Consider the following 27027-nt stretch of genomic DNA (forward strand, 5'->3'; position numbering starts at 1 on the left):
ATGAATGAAGTTGTGCCTGTTTAGATGTACATATCTATTTTTTATATCTAATTTACTATGAATTGGGAGATTACCACGGAATAACTGTCATTGTTGTTAATTTAAATAACGTTTCGTACTTTTTTCCGCTCTTTGCAGATTTACCGATAAGTCACGTTAATAATTATTAAAGTTCAAATTTATAAAAATTACAAATTATATGTATAGAATTTGATTAATATGTCTGTAAAATTTACTATTCGTAACGTTAAATATCTTTTTTTCAGTACTCAGTAAAAATATATTAATTACTAGGTGTACCCGTCCGCTTCGCTGGGCATTTAAAATTAACATTATTATTTCTCACCCCCACAAAGATTCTCATCATTAACGCCCCCACAACTGTTGTAGAGAGTCCAACACTCATATAAATATTAGCCTATCCATTAAGTACATGTATTTTCTACATGGATACCAAGCTTCAAGTCAATCGGATGCACGGTTCAGTAGTCATAACGGAACATCCGTAAAAACCACTGTAGATTTATATATTAGTTATAGATTATTAGCGGAGTATTACTCAGCAGAAAAAAAACTATGTCATTTCCATGACAACGCAACATAAACACACCGAAGGCCGAAGGCAAATCACTGTAATAAATAAACTGAAGAACTTTGACATCCAGCGGCTTGTTTTTGTTAGCACAGTCAGGTGTAAGTACAGCAGTCTCTATTCGTTCGCCTGCCTAATAAGGAAATAAACAAACAATTAGGAATATTGATTAACTGTAAAAAATATAAAAAAAACGTTTTAAACAAGTAAACTGCATAGCGGAAGCTCGCTTGATATCTTTCCACAATTACAATAAGAGCGTTATCTTTAGATAGATTACTGGATGTGTAGTATTGGTTTGGCGTTGCGGTATGGCTGTTTGCAATCGGCGGGGTAAAAAAATAATGGTATGACGGATGCCATGGCGTGTACCGTATACTCTCTGACGCAACAATCGGTCTCGCTTAAGCCATGCGTGCTGCGTACGTTTGCTGTGACTCGCTGGCCGCTTTTCGTTCATTCCGTTTTTAACACGCGAGCGGGTCGCACGCTCGCATTTCGCTAAAATTAAAACACGTGGCTGATGCTTGGAACCAAAACGTAACCTAAAAGTTGAACCGTCACCCGCTCTATTATAAAACAGGTATGTCTCTATAAATAATTTTTCATTACTTGTCTATGAAACTATGTACGATAATTCTATTTGGGTGATTGACACGTAATAATTCTTAGTAAATGTAAGTATGTACCTACGCGATATACTGTTTAGCGCATATGTTACAAAAGTAGTTTGATTAAATATTATTATCCGTATATAATATTAAAAAAAACACGCTTTCATTGATGTATTTTTTTTTTTCATTCAATATGAGAGGTAAGTTAATTATTTGCACTATTCATTCACAGAATTAGTCTCGCGGTCCTGATTAACTTGAAACATGCCGTAATAAATTATTTATACCATTGCTTATGCTTATCTGCACCGAATAATTTATCAATTTAATAACATTACGATTCAATTGTAGTGCAGTCATTTTAAAAATATCAAAAAAAAAAACATGAAAATGAATCTTAAATTCATGCGAAAGGAAATAGAGCTACTTGTTTTGAATTAGTTTCAGTCATAGGTAATAAAACGTTAATCAATTATATGTACTTAATTACGTTTAATATTATTATTTAATTTCTGCATACTACATGCTCCTATTACTGTTGAAAGGGGCTGGGCAATAAATTGTTCGAAACTTCAACCCTTGGGGTCTCTAATGTCTGTTTATGTCACTCTTTTTCTACAAAACGACTACTCTTTTTCAAAAGAAAGTAGTCGATTTTCAAATTATGATACAGCTAACATAGAACGAGCTCGCGAGTCAGCTGGTTAAGTGGTTACCAGAGCCCATAGTCAAATTCAAAATCATTTATTTCAACTTAGATGTCAGTATAACACACTTGTTGAATGTCAAAATATAAATAACAATGTTAACTCTACCACCCGGTTCCAAAAAAATAGCCACAGTCCTGAGAAGAACTGGCGAAACAAACTCAGCGGGTTTTTTTTTTCTCAATAATTTTCTTTCATCACAATGTGAATGCCGAAACTCACCCTGAGCTGAGCGGCTCATTGTTAAATTCTCATTTGAATTGTATAACGGCTGTCGCATACGTGTAAGCGTAACGCAGTACATTTCGGTAAAAATAAGCAAGGCGGTGCTGGTACAATCCCGTTCAGGTTCATAGTACGCACTACGGTAATTACGCAAAATTACAATTTTTTTCGGGTTTCATTTTTTAATATACGATGTTACTCTTTCATCTTAGAAGTAATTCGTGAATATGAGTTAAATACGTATTTCATTAAACATTGGAAACTTTCGACGTCATTTGGACACCGGAATGGTCGCATCGCTTGATACATTTTTAGGCAGTGGCTTGGCTCTACCCCTGGCATTACTGACGTCCGTGAGTGACGGTAACCACTCACTATCAGGTGGTACAAGAGCAATAATAAAACTTGCACTCGAAGCATCTTAACCTTTAGGCCACGACCACTTCGAACTCAAACCTACGACAGACAGATCCCTGAAAATGACATTTTCTTATTAATGTATTCGAGCCACTACCCTACTCCCTATGTTCAATATTATAAAAATTGGAGTTTGTGAAATTCGGCATGTTTTCGCATTTTCATTACAGTTTTCAAAAAAATTAACGCAAAACTTAAAATTTCAATTTCTTTAAACTTACCTTCCCCCATATATACTCATTTACATCACTATTCAATTGCTGATACATCTTACATACCTTGGCGCGTATTGTACACTATTAATAAATAATATATTCAGTACATACAGCAACCCTCACCTACAATTTTAACTCGTTTTATCTAATAAGGCTATCTGGCGTCTGTCAAAATTTTATTAATTGTCTTTTATCCATAGTTTATCTACCTAGCGAGTTAAAAGTGATAATCACTCTTGAAATAAATGCAGATTGAATTATATGTTCTATTTCAAAATCAATTTACTTAATTTAAATTTCAAAGTCCAAATTCTAAATATACGATAAATTTAAAGATAAAAATTAAAGATAAATACGAACGGGTGAATGATGAAGATCGAGAATTAGTTTACGGCTACGAATAAATAATCAGTCTACGGTTTGACTTTGAGTAGTACTGAATCTCATAATTAATTAACATTACATACTTAAAAAATTGTTTATCCTGTGATTGCGCATACGAAAAAGCTGTCAAAATAAATAGTCAGAAGATATATCGCACCCATAGCATTGAAGGGGATTAACTAAAATTTTAAGAAAATGAGTTTTATACTTCGAACGACATATTATTATGAACATGTATTCTATGAGTTTATTAAAATTAAACAATCTCTTTTAGTCTAGATACGGACAAACGTACTCTTTCCGACTCTTTTAAATCAAGCGCTAAACCAAAAAATGACAATTCTTCAATAAATTACATTTTTGGCCTTAACCCAAAAATAAGATATTTGGGATTATGACACTTCAATTCTTAAGGTGCGATGTCTGTCCGGCAAGCCTACGTTTCTTTCTAATTCGAGCGTTAGATGAAAATCCTCCAGTCTTCTATCTAGCCAGAATGTTGGAACAGTGCAGATGCCTCTCAATACGCATCGGATACTTTCCGGATATTTGTTTGTAACATAGTAAGATGTGAGGCGTTTGATCTAGTGTTAAGTAAATAACGATATCCATAAACGTCTCAAAATAAATTCTCGGCTTGAGACACGAGATGGGCTTCATGAGCTGCATCACAGCTGTTTTACAATTTCATTAGGAAATGTTCTGGTAAATTGTTTTAAATACAACAATGCTCTCGAAAGAATCGATGAAAGATTTAATAGAATAATTTGAAACACCCTATTAGGAAAAGTGTGTCGAAGGCAATTTTTAGTAAACAATTAGATGAATTTTCGATATTGACTCTATATAACCTCGAATATCGCCAATTTGGCATGTTTTAGTAGGAAGTACTGAATAACGAAAATAAATATTTGGTTTACTATTTATTTGGTAAATTTATAAAGAAGTTGAATTCACAAGCTACTGGTTAAACAATAACTGTTAAAATAGTTCCATTCATAGAAACTCATGTATTTTCCGGCTTTTGAAAGAGTGTGTGAGGATGCAAACCGAAGAGACATAGAATTGACGTTGATAAGTTTTTATTTTAATTTCTTTACACAACTAAAACTAGAATAATTATCATAAAATAAATTGAATTTTCAACTTAAAGTAAGTTTTATAATTTTGTCTCAAAATTAATTCAAATGAATTGCATTCTCTCAAGGATCAGAGAGTGCCAACAAATTTTACAGTTCTATAGTTAAAAAATATTAACTTGATAAAACTACTAGGAGGATCAAAAAGTAGTGAGAATGTGATAGAATATAATGACTATTGATAACTTAATAATTTATTTTTCTACATAGTCTCCGAGTCTCTCTACGCACAAAGTCCAACGCTTTCCCAAGGCTTCAATCCCTTCCAAAAAAAAAAAAGTTTTGTCTTGTTCCAGCAAAAAGCTCTCCACCGCATATATCACCTCATTATCGTCTTCGTACCTGTTTCCCCTTAAGTATTATTTCAATTTGGGGAATAGATAAAAATCTCTAGGCGCCAGATCTGGTGAAAAAGTTAGGTGGTCAACCAATTCGAACCCAGCTTGCTGAATGGCAACCATTGCAACTGCCGACCTGTGCGCGGGTGCATTGTCGTGATGAACCAGCACGCCCCTTCGAAGTTTCCCTCTACTTTTCTCTTTGATGGCATTCCTCAACTTGTAAATTAAAGCTACATAATATTGGCCTGTAATAGTGGTTCTACTCTCCAGGTAATCAATCAACAATATTCCTTCTGAATCCCAAAATATTGAGACCTTGCCAGCCGATGCCACGACACGAAACTTCTTCGGGGTCGGTGATGATGGCCGTTTCCATTGCGAAGATTGCTGTTTTGTCTCGAGATCAAAATAATGGAACCATGTTTCGTACATTGTTACGAAGTGAGACAAAAAGTTTTCAGAATCTTCTTGAAACTTGTCCAACAATATCTTGGAAATGGCAAGTCGATTTGGTTTCTGACTATCAGATAACATTCTCGGCACCCATCTTGCGGAGACTTTTCTCATATTCAAAGATTATTTCAGTATGGATTGAATACTTCTATACGAAATGCCCGTTTCTCGAATTAAGTATCGGATGGTAACTTTTTGATGGCTCAATACAATTTTCTCGACTTTCGCAACATTTTCTTGGGTGACTGACGTCGATGGACGGCCGCAATGATGTTCGTCTTCCGTGCTCGTTCTGCCTACTCGAAATTGAGAAGCCCACCTTGCGACAGTGGAATACGGCGGAGTAGACTCTCCTAATGTTGCCTCCAAATCGCAATGAATATCTTGCATCGTTAACTTTTTTAAACAGAGGTATTTAATAACGGCTCGCACGTCGTTTTTCTCCATTTTCGACAACACGTTCCGACACGAAGCCAACAAATAACTACATTCAGAAAAAAAACAAAAGAGAACCGAAGATTTTTTTCTTTATTAATATTACAAATATGTATCTAAGCTATGCCTGCCAGTATTTTTTTTCTTACCAAGGAGTATGTCGTTCTCACTACTTTTTGATCCCTCCTCGTATTGACATGTAATCGGTATAATATTGAAATAAAAATAAAAAACAAATGAAAAATACAAAAAACCTTGAAAATTAGTATGTAGAGGTTGAGTTCAACAATCATTAATTAATTTATTCCTGGATCTTGGAAGTGAATCGCCACATGAGACAATACATCCAAAAAAAACAATGTGAGGAACGAACAGTATAGGTAAATTATAGCATTTAGTTAAGAGTTGGTATTAACAAAAGGTTCGTACGTAAATTTATAAATTAAAAAATAATAATCTTTAAAAAGTTAGCTGTTAAAATAAAGTAATAAAACCATAAAAAATAAATTAAAATTTTTTTATGCTAAAAAGATTCACAAGACGATATCAGTGCCATGCTTCAAGCACAACTGGCTTCTCACATCCTTGGAATTGATTATCTTGATAATATCAAGCTGCCACATAAGATCAATGTATAAAAACAGCGAACAAAATGTTTTCTAAAAACTATTACATAAATCATAGTGGTGGTACATTAAATTAAAATAGGTACTATTAAGTAATTTAGCCGCGTGGCCTAAAGGATAAGACGCCAGGTGCATTTACATGGATCGATGCTATTGTGCCGGTGTTCGAATCCCGCAAGTGCCGATACCAATTTTCTAATGAAATACGAAAAATAGCAGAATTTCCACGAATGACTTCCATGATGAAGAAATAATATAGTAAAAATGTAACATGCCAAAATTATAATTTGCGTAATTACTGGTGGTACGGCATCTCGTGAGCCCGAACGGATAGGTACCACCAGTCACCACGCTGCTTGTTTCTTTCGTGAAGCAGTAATGGGCTTCGGTTTGCAGGATAGGACAGCCGTTGTACTGTAAAAATATGACCCCGAATCGTTGTCAACCAACACATTAATCACGTAAAGTCTTAACACCAGGTGGGCGTAAGCTTTTCCACCAATCTAAGAATAAAAAAAAAATACAAGGAAAATTGTGTAAACTCTAATTATGTTTACTAGAGATCCCGCAGTAGTCGAAATTCGACTATAATTAATTGGAATTGTAAGTTTGTACACTATTATGATTGTATTTTATACTTCTATAATCACAAATTTCGCCAAGACTACACTATAAAAAATATTAACAAAGACAAACAATATTTAATCTATTCTCAATTTGACAACAGACGTCAAAAACAAAAGTTTGACAATAAATAGTATGCATGCGTGTGTGCGTCAAATACATAGTATGTAGTGTGTGTAATGTTTTCTTTATTGATTTAATGTATATTTTATGCATTATTTAAAAAAATATTAGCATTGTGCACTACTTCTCTATATTCTCTATAAGTGTGGAAAATTTCATATTCCTCCGTCCGCGCAATTTTCGTAAAAAGGGATACAAAGTTTTTGCTTCACGTATTAATATATAGAATATTATATATCTAAGAGTTTTAATTTTAAGATAATTAGAATGATTGAACGTTAAGGATTAATTGAAGGCTAATGATAAGAATGTTAAAATAAAAACACCGAAGAGATTAAAAAGACAATTGTAGTTTTTTTTTTTTTTTAAATTAATCTGTTATGTAGACACGAAGAAATTCAAGTACAAATTAAAACAATAAAGATATTAAATAGCTATTATGAATTCATCAAGGAACCATCGGTGTTAAAGTCAAATGGGTCAAATTATTTCAAGTTTTTAAATGGAATTCTTTTCTAATTGAGATCGGTATCTACACGACAATCTTAAAGTTATCATTTCATTACATATCTAATTTGAATTGTGTAATCTAGAATATTAGAGAAAACAGGACGGCAATAGAAATACACGTGATTAAGTCTGTAAACGTTTTGTAAAAAGTACACGCATGATTGATTATAGAAAGATCCAAGTAATTTAATCGTGTAAATATTTACTGGGTGCGGACCGATCGAGAATATAAAAAGCGCTGCACATGCAAAACACATTATCTGTATGGTGATCATGTTGTGCATACGATTAATTGACTTATTACCACATAATCCTGTTGCGTTCTGTAGTATCGGTATTACAATTTGATTACATGTTTATATGTATGTAACGTACGGTTGTCACTGACGTTATCATCAATAAGTTATTACTTTCAAGAACGCGTTACAATAATATTTACCAGTTCGGTAGAGTGTGCTAATGGAGTTTCAATTATCTAATTACGATTTGTTTGGAGTATCGAGTTTTTAAAACTATTATTGATGACCTAGCCCATGCCTCGTTGGTGTAATTTTATCACGCTAATGTTGAGTGACGTGAAGTATTTGAGCGTTCCGAATTTACACGTGGTTACAGAGAAATTCAGAGAATGGCCGACGTTGTGACCTACATAATAGTGGTGTGCTAATTATTTGCAACTGGAGGCTGTGGGCGGCACCGACGCGCATACCGTTATCTGAAAACAGCTTTTGTATTTCCCGCGTACTTTTAAATTTTAACAATACTATTTATTAGGTTAGTACACAAGAGTCTATTAAATTTGGACATATTATGTTCATATAAACCACTACATTTCAGCAAAATACCTAGAGTTGCCATAAACATTGTTATAACGAAATTATCGGTTTAAATTTCTATGGTATGAAACATTTCATTTAAATACTTTCAATTTGGTTCACCTTCACAAACACAAAACAAGATAAAATTGTAATTTTTTGTCCAGACAAAATAAAACCAAAATAGGCTTTATCATCCTCTTCAGAAAAATAGTAGTACAAATTGTTTAATTTATAAGTCATGTGGCCTTAGTGTATTTAGCGGAATTCAACAAAATTAAAACAAAAAAAGTTAAGTACGGAAGACTTAGGGAATTAAAATTAAAACCTTTCTTTTATTTCACTATCAGAATAACATTAAAAATCCTTGATAAGAATCAGTACGTAGTAGATATATTAGTAATGCGATATGAAAAGACTTATTAGGTATAATTATAAGAATAATTAATGTTAAGCATTTAATGCTTAACTAAAATAAAATATCATTCCCCACTGGTTTTAACAAAAATATTTATGGCATATCGCGACAATAAAAATTAATAATTTCCAGATAACATCGGTCGTGAGTGACATCGATGAAAAACAATAAATAAAACGTATTTTATGTTCTTTTTGCACTTAAAAAAATAAATATTATTCTCATTTAATCTGATCGATAATTTAATAATTAATATTATCAGTTATAGAAGGATAATTAATATGAATATTTTTAAGATAAAGTCTCTCAGAGCTTTCCTTTCTTCTATATCTATCCAAGAAATGGATGAGGAGAGCCGCAGACCGGGCTCAGTTGTGTGGATTGGGAGAGGCCTATGTCCAGCAGTGGACGACTGTGGGCTGTTGATGATGATGATGATGATGATGATATCGTTCCTTCACTACTAAGGAACGCGACCACATGTGACGTTCTTCCACTGTGTTCGATCATGGGTGGCATGGACCGCATGGTACAAACTACCACCGGACTATCTTGAGCTTTACGGCATTTCAAACACCGGTCATTGTTCTTGTCGAACTCGTCGAATACGGCAAAAAGTTAGATGGGCAACAACCCACAGATACGACCCATTGAGTTTCTCGCCGAATCTTCTGTGATGATCCGCTTTTAGATTCAGCAAAGCAGTACTCTTGCTAGGGTAGATGTTGACAAATTCTTTCAGGCTGAACCCCGGTGCCTCACCCACCAACCAAGGCGAAACCGGAATAGCCAGTCGAGGCTACTATAGCAAATAGGCCAATTCGTTCTTAAGAAATGCATAAAATAATTATTTGGTTTAAGGTGCACCAATGCACACTGAAATAATTCTGAATAGAAGTCATAATTGTTTAAAAAAACCTTGACTACTAAAAATGTTTCTGTATTATTAATGAATCTACCACAATCTGAAAATTTGGAAAGATATTGTGAAGTTTGACAGTAAAAGTTTTAAAATGAAAAACCTTGAGAGTATTTAATTTCAACATCAAATATAATATGTTTATTATTAGTTTTAAGTACTGTATTATCTCGACGAATAAATAGTGCGCGATAATAAATGAACCAATTATTACATTTGTATACTTTCATCGAAAGAAGCATGTAAATAATGTACTTGAAGAATTGGTACGCGCAATAATACTTACAGATATTACCTACTTATTGGTTCAACATCACCTCGAAACATCTCCTGTCTTGTATTTAACTTAAATGAATATATTCTGACTGTGATTTTAGTCATTCACGATTCGATAGCATATTTAATTGGGTGATTGAAAATGAATGCAAGGGCGGTTACCGAATGATTGGGAAGAAATGAGATATATTATTGTATATCGAAACGAGAGCTCTCTACGTATTGGACTTTCGACTCGGTTCGATCAATATATACAAAAATCATTGAACTGCATTGTGATCAGTTAAACAACACATGACAAGGACTAAATAATTGTGTTTAAACATTGTAAGACTATTTATATCGCTTTTATCTGTTATTTAAAATTGGGTCTCATACACATGTATGTTGTTCTTAATAAGTTCAATTTACGAAACTGATTAGAAAAAAAGAAATTTATGTATTACTGTAATAGAATAATAAGAAAATGAAACTAGACGACGTTAAACATATTTTTTTGTAGCCGGTATAAAAATTGTAAATTGTATTGATGTGTTGTAATATTTTCAAGAATACAGTTGAATATTTAATTATCCGTGTGCTGTTCTGTACAAAAGTGGATAGAGGACAAGAGAACATAGTTAGTACAATAAATCGATTCCTATGTTGTTTTTACGATGACTATTTCAAATCTAAAGAAATGTACATATACTAAATTTAATTTTCAAATAATTAGAAGTGTCGTCTAGACACTCGCGATTCTTCTTAGAGGCTCATTATGGGGTAAAACTACACAATGGAATACTCCCATATATCAGCCCGTTGAGTTGAGGTCGCGATTCCGATTCGGTGGTATATGGTATGGTTTATTCGCGAATGGTCTGCTCTGGAGTTGTTAGATCTCGTGTGAAGGCGCTCAGGCAGCTGCTAGTAAATCTCATCCCGCCTGGCTGAGCCTTTTTTCGCCCATCTGTCCTGGTGGAACAAGGCCTAAATCCATAAACAAAAAAATACTATAACGGCCTCTTAGATTACCCACGCCATAATTTATGACTACAAGTAAACTGGGCGCGCGTCTTACCTGTTAAAACACAGACGCTTCGAGGCACATCGCATCATTTGACATGATAAATTTAATAGCCTTGAAAGCAGCTCGTCATTACTCTGATTACAACAACTCCTGATCTCGTGGGTTTTTGTTATAAGCCATTTAATGCAAAAAGATCTTTTCATACATTTCGAAATTAGTAAAGATTTCTGGTATATTATATCCTTGATCTGTATATCTGTAACATTTATGAACGCAACCTCCTGTGTTTATTATTAAAGATTGCTTATTGCTTAGATCAACACCAGTCAAAGTGGATTTGATTAATGAGGAACCGCGCCCCGCCTTCAGAACAATTTACTTGAAGTCTGTCGAAAAATATGTTTAAAAAATAAAAAAAAATGACATTCTCTCGGTCCTGTCATTGAGCACGATTTGTTTGACTTGTAAATTATTGTAGTCAGGCATACCTATCTGTAAGTCTAATGTAAAAAATCAACACATTCACACGAGATTCATTATGCGAACATAAAACGCAGGTGACGGAGATCAGTGAAATACGTGTCAAGAATTGACTTCAATGAATACATAATAACGATGTCTGTATACCTTTTATCTTTCGAGATGAAAAATAAATCACGGTCTACTCGAGTAAAATTTGGTTTATTTGAAATCACAGACAGGGCTTTCGATAAGACATGTCAAGTATTTAAGTAAAAACGATTACTCAATAAACTTCATTTAGAAGCTTATGTGATTATCGATTACGTCAATAATTACGGAGTATATTATTGTACATCTACCTATGTATATTTTTGAGTGAAATAAATAATACTTAAGAATCGTATTATAATTAGTCGCAAGATGATAACTTAATAGTATTATAATAAATAGTAAATAATATTATTATAGTATTAATCAGTATATATACAACGGGTCTCCTTGTATTACTAGTATTTTACTATAATCGATACCCTTCCTCGAATCCTTCCACATCTTCAATACTGATTTTATTACCCTCTATGATTGACTCCCAAAAATTACTTACAGAAAACTCATTCGAATTCAGTTCCCAAAATTGGTGGTGAAATGCACGTAGTTTAGACGGTAGATAGATATGCAAACAACTAAGTAATGAATGAATGATTTATTATATTTCAGACAACAACAAGTCCATATTTGTACATAGTATCATTGAAGCATATTTAAAATTAACAAAACCAATCAAATAAAAAAGATACATTTATTAAAAATAGATATATGTTGAATATATTTAAAATATTCCATTCAACTGATACTTACTTCGAACCAACCATTATTATTACTATTATTTAGTAATGTACAGCCATATTATTGGGAGCCTCGTGGTATAAAATTAAATATTTATTAATACCTTTGCTGGTGATACTTCATAGAAATAACACAGAGCCGAGAAGACGTTCGACGTGTCTTAAATTCCGGTTTTGGCACGAAGCCACATGTCGAGTACGTTCATTATAAAATAAATATTATATTATTATTTATTATATTATTATAAATATATTATTATTACTGGTGATAGGATCTCTTGTGAGTCCGCGCGGGTAGGTACCACTACCCTGCCTATTTCTGCCGTGAAGCAGTAATGCGTTTCGGTTTGAAGGGTGGGGCAGCCGCTGTAACTATACTCGAGACCTAGGAACTTAAATCTCAAAGTGGATGGCGCATTTACGTTGTAGATGTAAATGGGCTCCAGTAACCACTTAACACCAGGTGGGCTATGAGCTCGTCCACCCATCTAAGCAATAAAAAAATAAAAAATAAAAATTAATTAGTCTTGCAGTAGTAGGTTTATCGGTAATTCTTAATGAACTTCTTTTGTTACTAATGCGTTGGTCGCTATAAAATTCATTGTTATTGTGATCAATTTACAAGTTGTTTGTGCCTTTATTATTAAGAGATCACGAATCAGTGTGTACTTCGAACCTGCATATATTTTGGTCCTCCTTATCTATGATTGAATGTTACAACAAATAAAATGTGGTTATAAGTAATATTGTAACGCACGAGACTCTCTGTAAACATCACGTGTCGTACATATGTGTGGCATTGTATGTGAAACGATAATCTTGTTGACACAAAGCGTTACGTGATACAAGAAAACATGTTTTACGTTCTGTAGTTAAAAAACAATATAGACGAGAGAAAACATAATTTTTTCATTTAGCTTTTTGCGGCATCTACGGGCAAAAAACTGTAAAAAACCTGAACAGCAGTAACAGCCACTTCCCAATATTTTATACATATAATTTCAAGCAACTCTTTCAAGATAATTTTATGTCACCCTTTTCTAAATTTCTGGCCGGTACTGTGGCCTGTAACAATAAAACTAAGTCTGAAAACGACTATCACCGCATGCATACCAGGGCTTCTTTGGAACAGAGTGCTCGCGCGTAATCCGATCCTATTGGCTTCCACTTTCGTCGTATATACCGTTATTACCGTGTCATACTATCTAAGAAAACGTGTCCCCTAATTGTTTTTCTATTGAACGGCTACTAATAAATCATTTGATTGTACTGTGGTAACGAAATCGACAAACTGAGCTATCCGTAAAATTCGAAGGTTGTTGTAAATTTAAAAACTGTTACACGAAAAGAAATATTTTTGTGAGGTCATCCAGCTGTATATGGAATATAGAAATATATAATGTATTGCTTGAAAACACTATTCTGTTAATGACTTACGATTAAATTGCATTCAAAGCTAAGTCCAAATTAAACAGGCGCAAAGTAGAGATCTCTATATGACGCTGTCTTTAATATTGCACTTTTCAGTAGTAAAATGATTAGTACATATGGAAACTCTTTAATATTGCTTGTTGAAATGCAAATTCAATGACTGGTGAGCTAAAAATGTGTGCTGAGAATATTATTTGTAGGCTCTTTGACCGGGACAAAATATTTAAATATAGGCATTAGCCATTGTATTGCGTGTGTCATAAAATTGTACACGCATATTGCCACAAAGCCACTTACTTACATAAACATCGTCTTATATAAATAATGAACAGGTTGGTTGAAATTCAGTATAATAAATAATACAACCAGTTTGATGTTTCTGTCTAAAATCAGCTCTGGTGACTAGTTATTTCATAAATTTAGAAAAAAATTGCTATTTATAGCTTAACCTTCTCGAAATAGAAAATTGAATGCTTTTTGCATAACTTTTAAAATCTACACATTATAATATGTTAGCTAATTATTTTATATAATAGTTTAAATGAAAATAAATGAACGAAAAAGCTAATTACTCAACTGCACTATATTATTATTGAATGTGTATTTTTCAATTTAATTGCACGAATAATTATACGCTTGTTTTTGATCCTTCTTGGAATGATGAAACGTTTCTTGAAGTAAACACTGACCGTTTGTTCAAAGATAACGTTCAGAAGAACTATAAATAAGATTCGAGGCGTTACTGTGGACACTCACTTAAAGCCTTTGTTAGGTCAAGATAACCTTTGGTATTCTGACTTTCTGGAACCTGATATTAATAAACATTTTGTCTCATTACTCTTCAAACAAGTAGAATGTTTCAATGAACAGAAATAAAAATCATAGATATAAGATAGATAGAAAATATCTATTAATGAAAATAAACCCAGTCTCATATGATTTTTGTATGAAAATTAATTATAAAAAAGACACGTTGTATCCGCGAATTTATTAAAAAAAAATCCGAACCCCAGTTCTGAGAACCAGTGAGAATATTCGATGCTTTTTCTTTTTCATTACAGAAACAATTTTCAACAACAACATAATCCTACCAGTTCTTATACTTATCAGTTATGTCTATCTTCTAGATTGTGCTCGATCGGCAAATGATCATTTCGAAATAAATTATTATTTGTAATTGAAAATAATAGACGTTCATGTTCTATATTTTTATTTAAACTTGTTAACATAAATTCAATGTCGAACTCTCATACGCGTTATAACTAGCAAACTACAGTAATGAATCTGATATAATTGTTTTAACGTTGAGTAAATTTCCAATGGAAATCTACAATGAATCCATTTGAGAAACCTTTTATCATTAACTAAACAGTTTTCCAACAGCAACAAAAATTAACAATTTTCCAATGTATATATATTCTGATTCTGTGTAATGTATGTGTGTATGGTGCTAATAATATGTTCAGTAGATTTAATAGGCTTTTCAAAGATCTCGAAGTTTACTGGTAATTCTGATAAGTCCCAGTGCCCGCTATGCTCGTGACAAAACATAACTTTACTTCCTTGGCTTTTGTTGTAGTAGTAAAAATACGATTACTTTTATGCGCCTTCATATTTTACGAGTAGATTGACAGACGAAAGCATATTATTTCTATAAAAATATTGAGAAAACGTTAAACCGCAAATAAAATACATATAATTTTTTATCAACTTATGTGGTTGATAAGAGATAACAATAAATTTAAAATACACACTCCACTTCTGGTTTTTCTTTTTAAATTTGTAAATAAATGACTTAAAGACTTATAATATTGAACATTTTTACGTGAACTTAAATAATGCATACATTATCGTCGTATTGTGTTTTAAAATAATAAATTTCAGATTATCTTTGTCACGTACAATACGGCTTCGGAATAAACTCCACTCTTCAGTCATACTTCAAACGAGATTTGAATGGAATTCATAGCATTAAGTACAGTGTCTTGCTTGTGTTATTACCATTGCAGAATTCCATGAACAACGGTATCCTTATTTAAACTTACAGTCCAGTTACTGTGGTATAAATGTGTAGTATTCAATTTCGAATTATTTAAAAAAAAAAAATCAAAGAAGCCATGTAACTTCGTGTTCCATTCTATTAATAGTTTCAATCGAACGATTTTTGTCGTGCGTTGATTGTTCTGTGTCAGTGACCCAGTATTAAAATATAAAGACAATGTATTTGTTTTTATTGGCGCCAATGAGTACCGGACAAAGGAGCGTTTACTGTCAAGGGTCTTAATAGTACTTACTAGTCGAGTCCGAGATATTTGAACGATTGGCGCCAGATTACATTCGAGTCAAGTTGTCTCAGTCCCCGATTCAATAATCAAAATTATTCTCGATTTATTGGGAATTGACTGTCTCTTCAATCGAGTAGTGAGCGCAAGTTTGATTGGTTAAAAATCTAGAACTCGTGATCGTCAACGCTTCGACCCTTGACTTGAGATGGAAATTTTGCAATCGTAATTCACGACCCATTCTTACTTGCTCTGGTCTGACTACTCAATGTATTTAAGATATAAATAATTTACTTAACCTCTCGGACTCGTCAACCCCTAGTCCGAAATTACTTATATTCTAGTTTCAACTCCAATTTGTCTTGAGTTTGTAACTAGTTCTAAGCTATTGTTTCGTCAAGAATATTACAAGAATAACATAAACATAACTTAGGGACTGATGTTATGTTTGGCAAAAACTTTCATTAACGTTCTCCATGTTCCAACAGTATAACAAACAAAACTGAACTCAACTATGTATACTCGATAATTTAATATGTTTCGACATCATAAAATATTTTTTTTTAAATTAAATATTAAATAACTTCTGGTGTACCCCCGCATATAATAATGGGACTATCTTGCAGAAAAAACCAAGAGACAGTTTCATACAATAATACTCGTAGTATGCTAGGAAATATAATACGAATAAATAGAAATGACTTTTAAAGACCTTGATCGTGGTTTGGACTTATCGTGCGGTGCATAATTTACGATAAACTCATATCATGAATATCGTTTGTCGACTGTTTTCTGCCTACATTCAACAACAAGTTTTAGTAGAAGTAGGGAATTCATTGCTGCCTTAGTTTGTCCGTTCATCTTAGGGGAGATCCTCCGCGTCGTCTTGCGAAAGATCCACACTTCTTTGTATGTTTCCACTTAATATCAGGATAAGAAATTGGACCGGGCAGAACAGGCGCTTAGTTACTTTTCAGCTCCTGAATTATGTCCTTATAGGAGCTTATCCTGCGTTTTTACACTATTTCGCAGGATCTAGACTTTTACGAAGAATACAGGGCACACTAAAGATCTAACGAATCTAATCTTCATAGTTTTGATTATATTTCGATTCCGCCATACTTTCCATAGCAGACCTAACAATTGTCATTCGCCTTATTATTTCGTCCACTTCATACATTATTCACATTTAAGTAGGATGTCGTTGAAAGTAACAACGATATCGCGCGCAACTCGTTATTAAATGTCAGTCACTATAGATAACATTCTTTACTGTTAATGTAACATTTGAGTAATTAACAATGAAGACATTAAGACGTGATTCCGATGTAGGCTTGTGCATACCACATTCGTAATAAAATCTTGTTTTCTTTTTTACAGATAAATAACCTAACCTAAGGTTTACCGGAAAGTCTATCGATCAGCGTTGCAAAATGGTGAACGTAAGTATTTTTATACCATTAGTTTTTTTTAAATCATGTATTCATAACACTCGTCCTTGATGTGAATCGGAAATTATAATAATAGATTTTGCTTTCAACATCTTATTATTTTTTAAATTTCTGTCTTGTATTTTAACCTCCCAACTAATTGCTTTCTTTGCTATTTTGCCATTACAGGAACCAAATGGCGCCATTCCAGCGCCACAGGAGTTGGAAACATTTATATCTCCGGATGAAAAGAACAAAGAAAAGATTGTTAGCAAGTGAGTACTTATCGCGCATATCACATATTTTCATAAACTTCATATTTTATTTCTACTTATCCTAATGATCAAAAACGTATTAAATATAGTATTTCCAAATTCTGAGGGCATTTTTAGGGGACTCCAATGCTCAGAGACATTATTATAATAGAACGAACAGTTTTGAAAAAATTAAACGATGCTCGCACCAATATTAAAATGAATGAATAATAGTTCTTTACATATGAAGTTACCAATTTATAATACTGGCCATCTGAAACGTAATTTATGGATGGCTGGCAATAAATTCTAAATTTAACTGAATTTAATTTAAAAAGGTTGGAATTCTATTTTCAAAAACAGTAATTTGTTTATTGATAGGTGTTTTGTATTCATTAATTTACATTTGTACCTTTTTCATTAATATGCAATACGAGTTCCGGCGCGGTAGCAATACCGCATAAACGGCTCACAACATTAATGACGTGCATTGTTGGTTTCCGTACACCTAACTTGCTCATTGAGTCTCTCGCCGAATCTTCTCAGTGGGTCGCGATTCCGATCCGGTGATAGATTCTGCGAAGCACTGCTCTTGCTAGGGCTAGTGTTAGCAAATTTTCTCAAGTTGAGCCCGTGAGCTCACCTATCTGGCCGGGGGCATAGCTGAAATAGCCCCTGAAGCTACAAAAAAAACCCTTAACTTCTTCAAGGGCGTTGAAAAGATGAGAAAGCATCGATACCATATTTTGGTCCGGTAGGCAGCGGCTTGGCTCGGCCCTTGGCATTACTGAAGTCCATGGGCGACGGTAACCACTCACTATCAGGTGGGCCGTATGCTCGTCTGCATACAAAGGCAATAAAAAAAAATAAAAACAATTTGATTAATAGAAATAAAAAAATATGCGTAAAAACGACTAACGGTACATTTACAGGTAAAGACCTACGAAATTGGCTTTTGGAATGTACACAATAGATATATTAATCGAGTTACTTTGTATTCTGAAACGATTCAACTGTAAGCTATCATGTTATGAATTAAGATCAATCCATGTGGTCGGTTTGAATTTGTTCATTTTATATTTAATATTACGTATAATAAAAAAAATCGCGTCTTTCCATCTTCGATTCTTGAATGTAGGTAAAATGAAATAATAACAATGACGAACCATTTTTTTTTAAATACCTACCCTTAAATAGTGAACTGTGGTTAGAAGTAAATTAACATTCATAATCATCTATTTGAACAGATATAACATGACGAAAGATGCGGAGTCAGGAGACTTTGATCCGTTCACCGAAAGGAAGTTGGACACTCCTACTTCGTAAGTAAATTTATGACTTGATCGTATTAATTAAGGTGTGGCTAAGCATTTCATACATAATAGTGTTTCTAAACGTTTAAGATCAACAATCCCGTTTATAACGAAAACAATTATAAATAAATAAACTATGTTAAAAAAAAATTGTGTCCCACAACACAAAATCGTCTCAAAGCGTTTTTATATACCTACGGTATAGACACGGAGTAATTTTTGCATTAATGCATGTTTTCCTCATATTGTTCCTTCGGTCGCAGTAATTTAATGAGACGTTGTTAATTATACATTCATGTTCTATTATTTATTTTAAAACGTGTCCTACGTTACAATTACAACTCCAAGTTAGATTTTATTTTTAACATAAAACTACTTTAAAATAATGTAATATGTATATTTTTTTAAGAATTCAAATTTATTTTGTATAGTATTCGTTTCATAGTTGCTAATATAAAAAAAATTAATAAACCACTGATTACGCATCTAAAATACGATTTTGCTCAACTAACATTTTTGTCATAACATTCACCTACACATTCTTTGCTGTGCTATGTACCTATGCTAAATTTGCACTTTAGCGCGAATTTAAGTTGCTTACGTTTCATTATTAAGCTTAGCGAAAATTAAGTAATGTATTTAAAATGCTATTTTTCATTTTGTCAATTCCATCTCGTAACTTAAGAAATATGTTTACCTATAATAACTTAGTGAATAGCTATATATTGTTTTTCCAAACGTTACACAACGGTCAGACATAGATATAAACGAAGATAAATGAACCATGAATAATTTTGTCAATGACAGAATTTAAAAAAAAACGTTAAAAAAGATTTTCTTGCGTGTGTCTATTAACTGTACTTAACGAAGACAAAATATTGGTTTAGATTGTTTATTCTTATTGTCAAGAGCAGCTACCGGCGAAATTTTATAGCAAACCGCATGTTACATCTCATGTTATGTATGTGGAGTTTTGACTTTGCAATTCCCATTCAAATTTTATACGAAAGCTTTTACGGCGTACTTCACTTATTGGCACTTATGTCGGGTTTTATTTCAGGAATATGGACACTCTAACACACTTATTGAAGGCTTCCCTGGGTACTGGAATCTTAGCCATGCCCAAAGCCTTCAAGGCAGCCGGATTGATCAATGGAATACTCTTCACGGTTATCGTGGCCGTCGTCTGCACTCACTGCTCGTATATACTTGTAAGTTTAGGAATGGGATTATTTGAATAAGAAATATATACACATCGCGATCCATGTGTGTTATACGCATACACAAAAAAATGTACACACAGCTCATCCTGGACCTCGAAATGTCATAAACGTTGCTACCTCAAGCACCGGTCATCGTTTTCGTCGAACCCGTCGCTACGTTGCTACCTCAAGCACCGGTCATCGTTTTCGTCGAACCCGTCGCTACGTTGCTACCTCAAGCACCGGTCATCGTTTTCGTCGAACCCGTCGCTACGTTGCTACCTCAAGCACCGGTCATCGTTTTCGTCGAACCCGTCGCTACGTTGCTACCTCAAGCACCAGTCATCGTTTTCGTCGAACCCGTCGCTTGCGACGAAGGGCTCGACGAGTAAATTAATCCTCAGACACAGCCCACTGAGTTTCTCGCCGGAACTTCTCAGTGGGTCGCGTTTCTGATCCGGTGGTAGATTCTGCGAAGCACGGCTCTTGCTAGGGTTCGTGTTAGCAACGTCGTCAGGTTTGAGCCCCGTGAGCTCACCTACTAGTTATTAAGGTTACGCTGAAATAGCCTCTCAAGGCTTTCAGCTTAGGTAGGTATAAAAAAAGGACACACAAATAATACACACACAGCTCATCTTGGACTTCGACGAGGTTGCCATTAAAATATCATAAACGTTGTACCTTGTTTTTATTTGTTTGTTATTCTTGCTCGCGCTAACGGAACGAACGATCGACATTATATATATATTGATCATATAGATCATACGAGTAGTTCCGATAATGGAGCTGAAAGTGACCCTTATTGCTTTAATAATAAATGAATATTTGTTTCTTTGAAGTTTACGATGGGACATCGTTTTTAAACAGTTGGTATTGGCTCGGGAGGGCCGATATCTGACATTTTTAATTATCTATTGGGGAGGGGTGAATGCGCTGATGTTCATCTGGTTTATGGTTAACAGAGCTCATGGAAACAACGTGGTTGCGGCCACCATACGCCTATATCACAATATGTGATATTTAAATCTTTATTAGGCTTTAGAAACTCACAGCCATGTAATTCGAAAAATTTTTTCAATGCAGTTACATTTTTTTTTTCGGAACATACTATTGGCAGTTAAATATCTGGGTATGCATAGCAAGTTTTCGTTTTAACAGTATTTTATATGAACGAATTTTATAAACAGGTTAAATGTGCCCACGTTTTGTACAAGAAGACGAAAAAAACTCAGATGTCCTTTGCGGAAGTGGGCGAGGCGGCTTTGGATAACGGTCCACAGCCGTTAAGAAAATGGGCGAATGCTTTCAGGTAAATAACTTTATCAGGTCACAATAGAAATATACTTTCTACGCACAAAGAATAAAGAGTGTGTATTCGAGGTAAAGTAAAACAAAAAAAAAACAATTTACAGTAAATTTCTATTTCATGTTATTGTTTAGTTTGCAATTAATGAAGGCTGATTTTTATAATTGTCAGCTAAAATTTCTTAACAGAATAAACTGCTGCATAAACAAATGAAAAAATACAATTTTAAATACCTAATTAATTTTATGCGCTGGATGATTTTTATTTGTTGTTTCAATAACTATATACCCCAGAAGTCTTCACGGATCCTTTTGAACCACCTTCAGTGGTGTTGGATGCTACTAGTAATAACGCTGGCTGTCATAAAAGCACAAGTCACCGTACTCATCAAACTCGAGTTCGATGTGACAGCTAACCCAAACTATAACCCCATTGAGTCTAGCCACGGATATTCTTAACTGGTCGCGATTCCAAACCCGTAGAAGATTCACTCGCAAAGCAGTTGCCCTCGAGCTAATAGATCACCTTCGAATAAGCTGATCAGTTTTTAGCAAAGTTCCACAACTGCTGACTGAACCCGCATACGCAAATTCGTCTGGTTGAAACCAAAAATTCTCCCATCAGCAATTACTCCATCCAAAATATAACCTTCCTAATTGCTAATTTTTATTTTTAGGATATTCATCGTCATTAGTCTCTTTATAACGTACTTTGGGACGTGCTCCGTCTATACGGTCATAATAGCACGAAACATTTTACAGGTAAATATTAAATACACATATATAAAACAATTGTATCATTATGATTAACTTTTCAATGATACATTTAAATTCAAACCAGCTTTACTTTGTCAAATTATCATATATGTAACGGCAAATTAAAATTTTATCGAATAACCAGACTTAAACAATATATTTTTATTATCTAATGTGTTTGGCGTCTAACATTTTAATTATTCTCTTCCATATCAATGTTGAACACAGTACGTAAACTAAATATCATTTTTACTAAATACGTGATAATTTTTTTAACTTCCAGATAATTCAGTTCTACTGCGGCGATATTATCAATGAACGTTTTCTCATTATAATATTACTGGTCCCACTTATTCTCATGGCCTGGATTCGAAATCTCAAGTACTTAGCTCCTGTGTCAATGATCGCGAATTTATTCATGGCTGTGGGTCTAGGGATCACCCTTTACTACTTAGTAGGTACTGGACAACTGCAATACGATAAGATCAAGGACATGCTCTTCAAACATCCCAGCGAATGGCCCGAATTCTTTTCGCTCACAATTTTCGCAATGGAAGCCATCGGAGTTGTGATGCCTCTCGAAAACTCAATGAAGACCCCTCGTGCGATGCTCGGTATCTGCGGTGTATTGAACAAAGGCATGTCCGGTGTTACACTAGTCTACATTCTTCTTGGCTTCCTCGGCTACCTGCGGTTCGGAGAAGAAGTCCAAGATTCCATCACTCTTAGTTTAGGGGACGCGATGTAAGTATTCTATTTAATGATTGTCTTCACTTACCCATGATAGGAGAGCACGTACCTTATATTCAACGTCACCCATGTCGCTCACAATCTGCAGGGTGTGAACACTCGTGAACACACGTCACTAGATTTTAGTTAACGAAAGTAAATTAACAAGAGATATGTTAGAGATAAGGGGTTGTAAACGAGTCACCCGTACGGTTTGGTACCATAGTCATGTCTAGTTCTGCCAGAAAGCAATTGCGCTGTCTAATGTGCAGATTTGCCCCGGTAATCAATCCTTCCCATCTGGATAGACAATAAAACCTACTTTTTTTTTAACTGTCATCACATATACAATTTATATTCGCTTTATAATTAAAATGCCCATTTCCAAAGCTGTGTTTCCCAAGAAGAAAGTACAATTTAGATAATTTACGTGCACTTGTACCGCGTAGGTCGCGATAATCTTAGGATGTTTGCTAAACGAGCCAATGTTTTCCTTTCCAGCCCTGCTCAAATAGTAAAACTGTCTATAGCCATTGCAGTATACTGCACTTTTGGCCTGCAGTTCTTCGTGTGCATTGATATTATGTGGAACGGTATTAAGGATAAATTCACGAAACGACCGGAGCTCGCCGATTACATCATGAGAACGATTATGGTCACGGTGTGCGTGTCGATTGCCGCGGCCGTTCCCCAGATTAGTCCTTTGATGGGAGTCATTGGCGCATTCTGTTTCTCCATCCTCGGTCTTATCGCACCAGCAATGATTGAAGTCATTACGTATTGGGAACCGGGAGTCGGCCCAGGAAAGTATTTGATCTGGAAAAACATTCTAGTGGTTATTTTTGGTACATTCTCCTTAGTTTTTGGTACTAAAGACGCCATACTTGCAATTTTAAAAGACTTCTAAAATTATAAATAGCCCTAAACCAAATTAAGGAATAATCTTCAAAGATTATTGTGATAGGAAAAGCGTGGCTTACAGTGTAACTATTAGTTAATAAAACACTATGTTTATTCAATAAATTAGATGTGGTCTTTCCACGTAAAACGGCACCAATATTTTAAATCTAGGATCTAGCATAAAAATATTTTGTCCGGATAAAATAAAATGAGATCACTGCGTCCTCGCCCTAACGACTTCTTCATCCGTCCGTAGAAGTATGAAAACTTACCTTTTATCCAACTCAAATTCCCACCAATTTCGATCCTGACTCCTGATCTGGCCCATTCCCTAGAGAGTTCAAGTTAGACAGGCGGGATGCGTTATGAAATTGTAGCCGAAACAAACGATTGATTTGTTCCAATCCCACCTATCAGGAATGTGGGCAAGAAGAAAAATTCAGATTTACATTGACCAAGTGCTTAAAGGTTTACTTATGAACCAATTTTGTTAGTTCATGAATTATATTTAGCTTGTGCCACTGAGGTGTAACAACGATGGGACCAGATTCTGCGAAAATTTGGTCTGTTAAGTTAAATTTTTACGATTTGTTCCTGTAAACAACTAAAGTTTATAGGAGTCTTATAAGAGAACGCAAAATAAATAATGAAATTCAATTACATTCCCGTACCAGGAATTGAGAGTGAATGTTTTGATTGAAGATTTAGATGTTTAAGGCTTCGCGTTTACTTCACATATTGGTTCGCATTCGTTGGTTTATCTGTGAAAAGATTTTCTTTGTAGCCAATAGGATTACTTAATTGTATTAGAAAAAAGTATTAAAATATCGAAATGTCAAAAGTTTCACCAATACAATCGCGTCAATAATGTTAATTTTTTTTGCACTGCCTAAATTAGCGAAACTCCACACTAAATTATTAACATTACTTCACATGAAACGATGTATGAATAAGTAATCAAAGTTGCATTTAAATATTTTATGTTTTGAAAATTTATTTATTAAATAAATTAAAATTATTCAAATATCTTGTATTGTATTCAAATATAAATAGGTATATAAGTATGCAGTACATATTATTGTGTAATGTTACAAAATAAAAAGAAAACACTTGAATGGTAACTTTGAACCACAGTCGAGGTGAATAATCACAAAAATATTGTACTGAATCAAATATTACAATAACTTAATAATAATAAAAATGAAAATGCTCCTTCGACTATGGTCATCATATTTATTGTGATAAAAGACATCGAAAGATCAGAAGAAATCCTTGTGATAAATACTAACGACCAAAGTTTTTAAAGTAGTGTTTATCTAAGTCTTACAATGCAATTTGAATACAATTGCAATATACAGAGTGTAGCAAAAACCTTATCCGACCGTGAAATATTTACTCAACATCGAAATGTTTACTGCGTTGTAGAACAACAACAAAAAAAGCTGGAGGAAATAAAACTAAAAACTATGAATTTACGAGTGCAATCATAACGAGAACCTTTAGAACCATGATAAAAATATGCTTTTGATGCCGTCCAATTCAGTTCACTTAATGAAATGGTTCATGTAATGTAACAATTCTTAAACTGGCCTAAGTGTCTATAGGGGAGCTAATTCTAGCTATAAAAATGCTTAGTCTCTATTAAAACATTAATGGAATTTAAGCTTCTTCTAAGAAACTTGTTTTTTATTAGTGTTCTATTTAGGAAATTACGAATTGATGCTCTAAATATTGATTTAGAGGGAACAATAGAGAGATAACGATGTTTCTTGATCGTTTCTAAGGGTCAAAAATATTATATAGTGTAAAAACACACTATATACCTAACTTGATCAGTTAATTTTGAAATTCAACGTTTAAAAAGAGTTTTATCATTTCCTCTAATATTAGTTCAGTATCTGCAACCAAACTATGTATAACGCAATTCAAGCTAATCTATTTTAGTTTTTAAAGCACAACAAAACCGTGTTAATTGCATAGACCAGTGATTCTCAACCACTGTTCCGCGGCACTTTTGTGTGCCGCCAAATTTCAAAAGTGTACCGCCAAATTTTGCGAATATATATAATAATGTTAATATTATTAAATTATATCATTTTAAAAGAAAAATACTTTAAAATTCAATATATATTTAAATCCACAAAAAAAATATAGTATATTTTAGTTTATTTTGTATATTAAAATAAATATATTAAAATTTTTTGATAAACTATTTATGCAATGTGTAGTAGGTAAATAATTTTTATCATTTTTTTTTGTGTGCCGCCAAATTTTGAAATCGTTAAATATGTGCCGCAACAAAAAAAAGGTTGAGAATCACTGGCATAGACCTATATATAGGTTTTATACTTCAGTGGTTAAGTGAAGCTTTCTGTATCCCCTTTCTGTATTCCCTTAGACATACCTACTGATATCGTAAGTCAGTTTGAGGGTCTTGTAATTGTTAATGGAAGGAATTTAACAATGTCATTGTGCTTTAACGGTACTATGGAAGTGAATTATAGTTTTTGTTACACTCTGTCTTTCAATGAAATATGTTTAAGAGATTTTGGTACAACTCCTGTGTTAGATATCAACAGCCCTCATAATTTTCAAATACGAAGTTGAGGAAGTTCCTATTAAATAATTGTTTGTATTACATTATATAATTAGTGTTATTTTTTTTTTGTTTACCATTCATAATAATAATTGGGCACACCGAACATTTTATGTATTGATATATTTAATATTATTTATATGTGTGTATGAAATTTGTATCAGAAATTATACAATTTACAAGCTATTTGATTTTTAATGGATTACCTGGTCGTTGCGTAAAAAAATATAAAAATGGTGTGCATCATACATCATTAAACTGAACAAATACGTTGACAGTACTTTGTAAGTTACTAGCGACCCGCCCTCGCTCCGCTTCCGAAACTGTAATATATTATTGATTTCACCACTGACACGCACTATACCACACACGAAGACAAGCACGAGAGAGAGAGAGAGAGGGAAAGAGATTGTACTTCAAAGTACAAAGGGTGATTTTATCGCTAAGAGCGATCTCTTCCAAGCAACCAACATTCAAACAGGTGGATAAGAATCGTAACGATAATTTAATAACATTACACAAAAAAGAATAAACTATCAAGATATGACCTTCGTTCGTGGTTACGATGATATGTTATGACAGATTCAAGGAGTTTTTATTCAACTCAATAGTTTGGCGATATTCTGTGCTTCTAAGAGCTTAAAATAGGACATTGTGCACCAAGGGAGAAAAGTCGGACA

At 33.7% G+C, this 27027-nt stretch overlaps 1 protein-coding gene across 1 annotated transcript; it reads left to right on the plus strand.

The window, feature by feature from the left end:
• The first annotated feature begins 697 nt into the window (after positions 1-697).
• LOC101746014 (proton-coupled amino acid transporter-like protein pathetic) lies at positions 698-26533 on the plus strand. The gene is made up of 9 exons (XM_004929856.5): positions 698-1175; positions 17243-17304; positions 17482-17567; positions 18794-18868; positions 19920-20070; positions 21249-21370; positions 22044-22128; positions 22406-22866; positions 23353-26533. The coding sequence occupies exons 2-9, from the start codon at positions 17296-17298 to the stop codon at positions 23756-23758; spliced, it is 1395 nt and encodes a 464-aa protein (XP_004929913.1). The 5' UTR covers positions 698-1175; positions 17243-17295; the 3' UTR covers positions 23759-26533.
• The last annotated feature ends 494 nt before the right edge of the window (positions 26534-27027 follow it).

The sequence above is a fragment of the Bombyx mori genome, chromosome 1 (genome assembly GCF_030269925.1).
Source record: "Bombyx mori chromosome 1, ASM3026992v2".
NCBI lineage: Eukaryota > Metazoa > Arthropoda > Insecta > Lepidoptera > Bombycidae > Bombyx > Bombyx mori.

Bases quoted from the DNA above. Each gene is read 5' to 3' on its own strand.
- LOC101746014 (XM_004929856.5), top strand. The intron at 21,371-22,043 runs GTAAATAACTTT...TTTTATTTTTAG, and splicing joins AAATGGGCGAATGCTTTCAG to GATATTCATCGTCATTAGTC. The intron at 22,129-22,405 runs GTAAATATTAAA...TTTAACTTCCAG, and splicing joins TAGCACGAAACATTTTACAG to ATAATTCAGTTCTACTGCGG.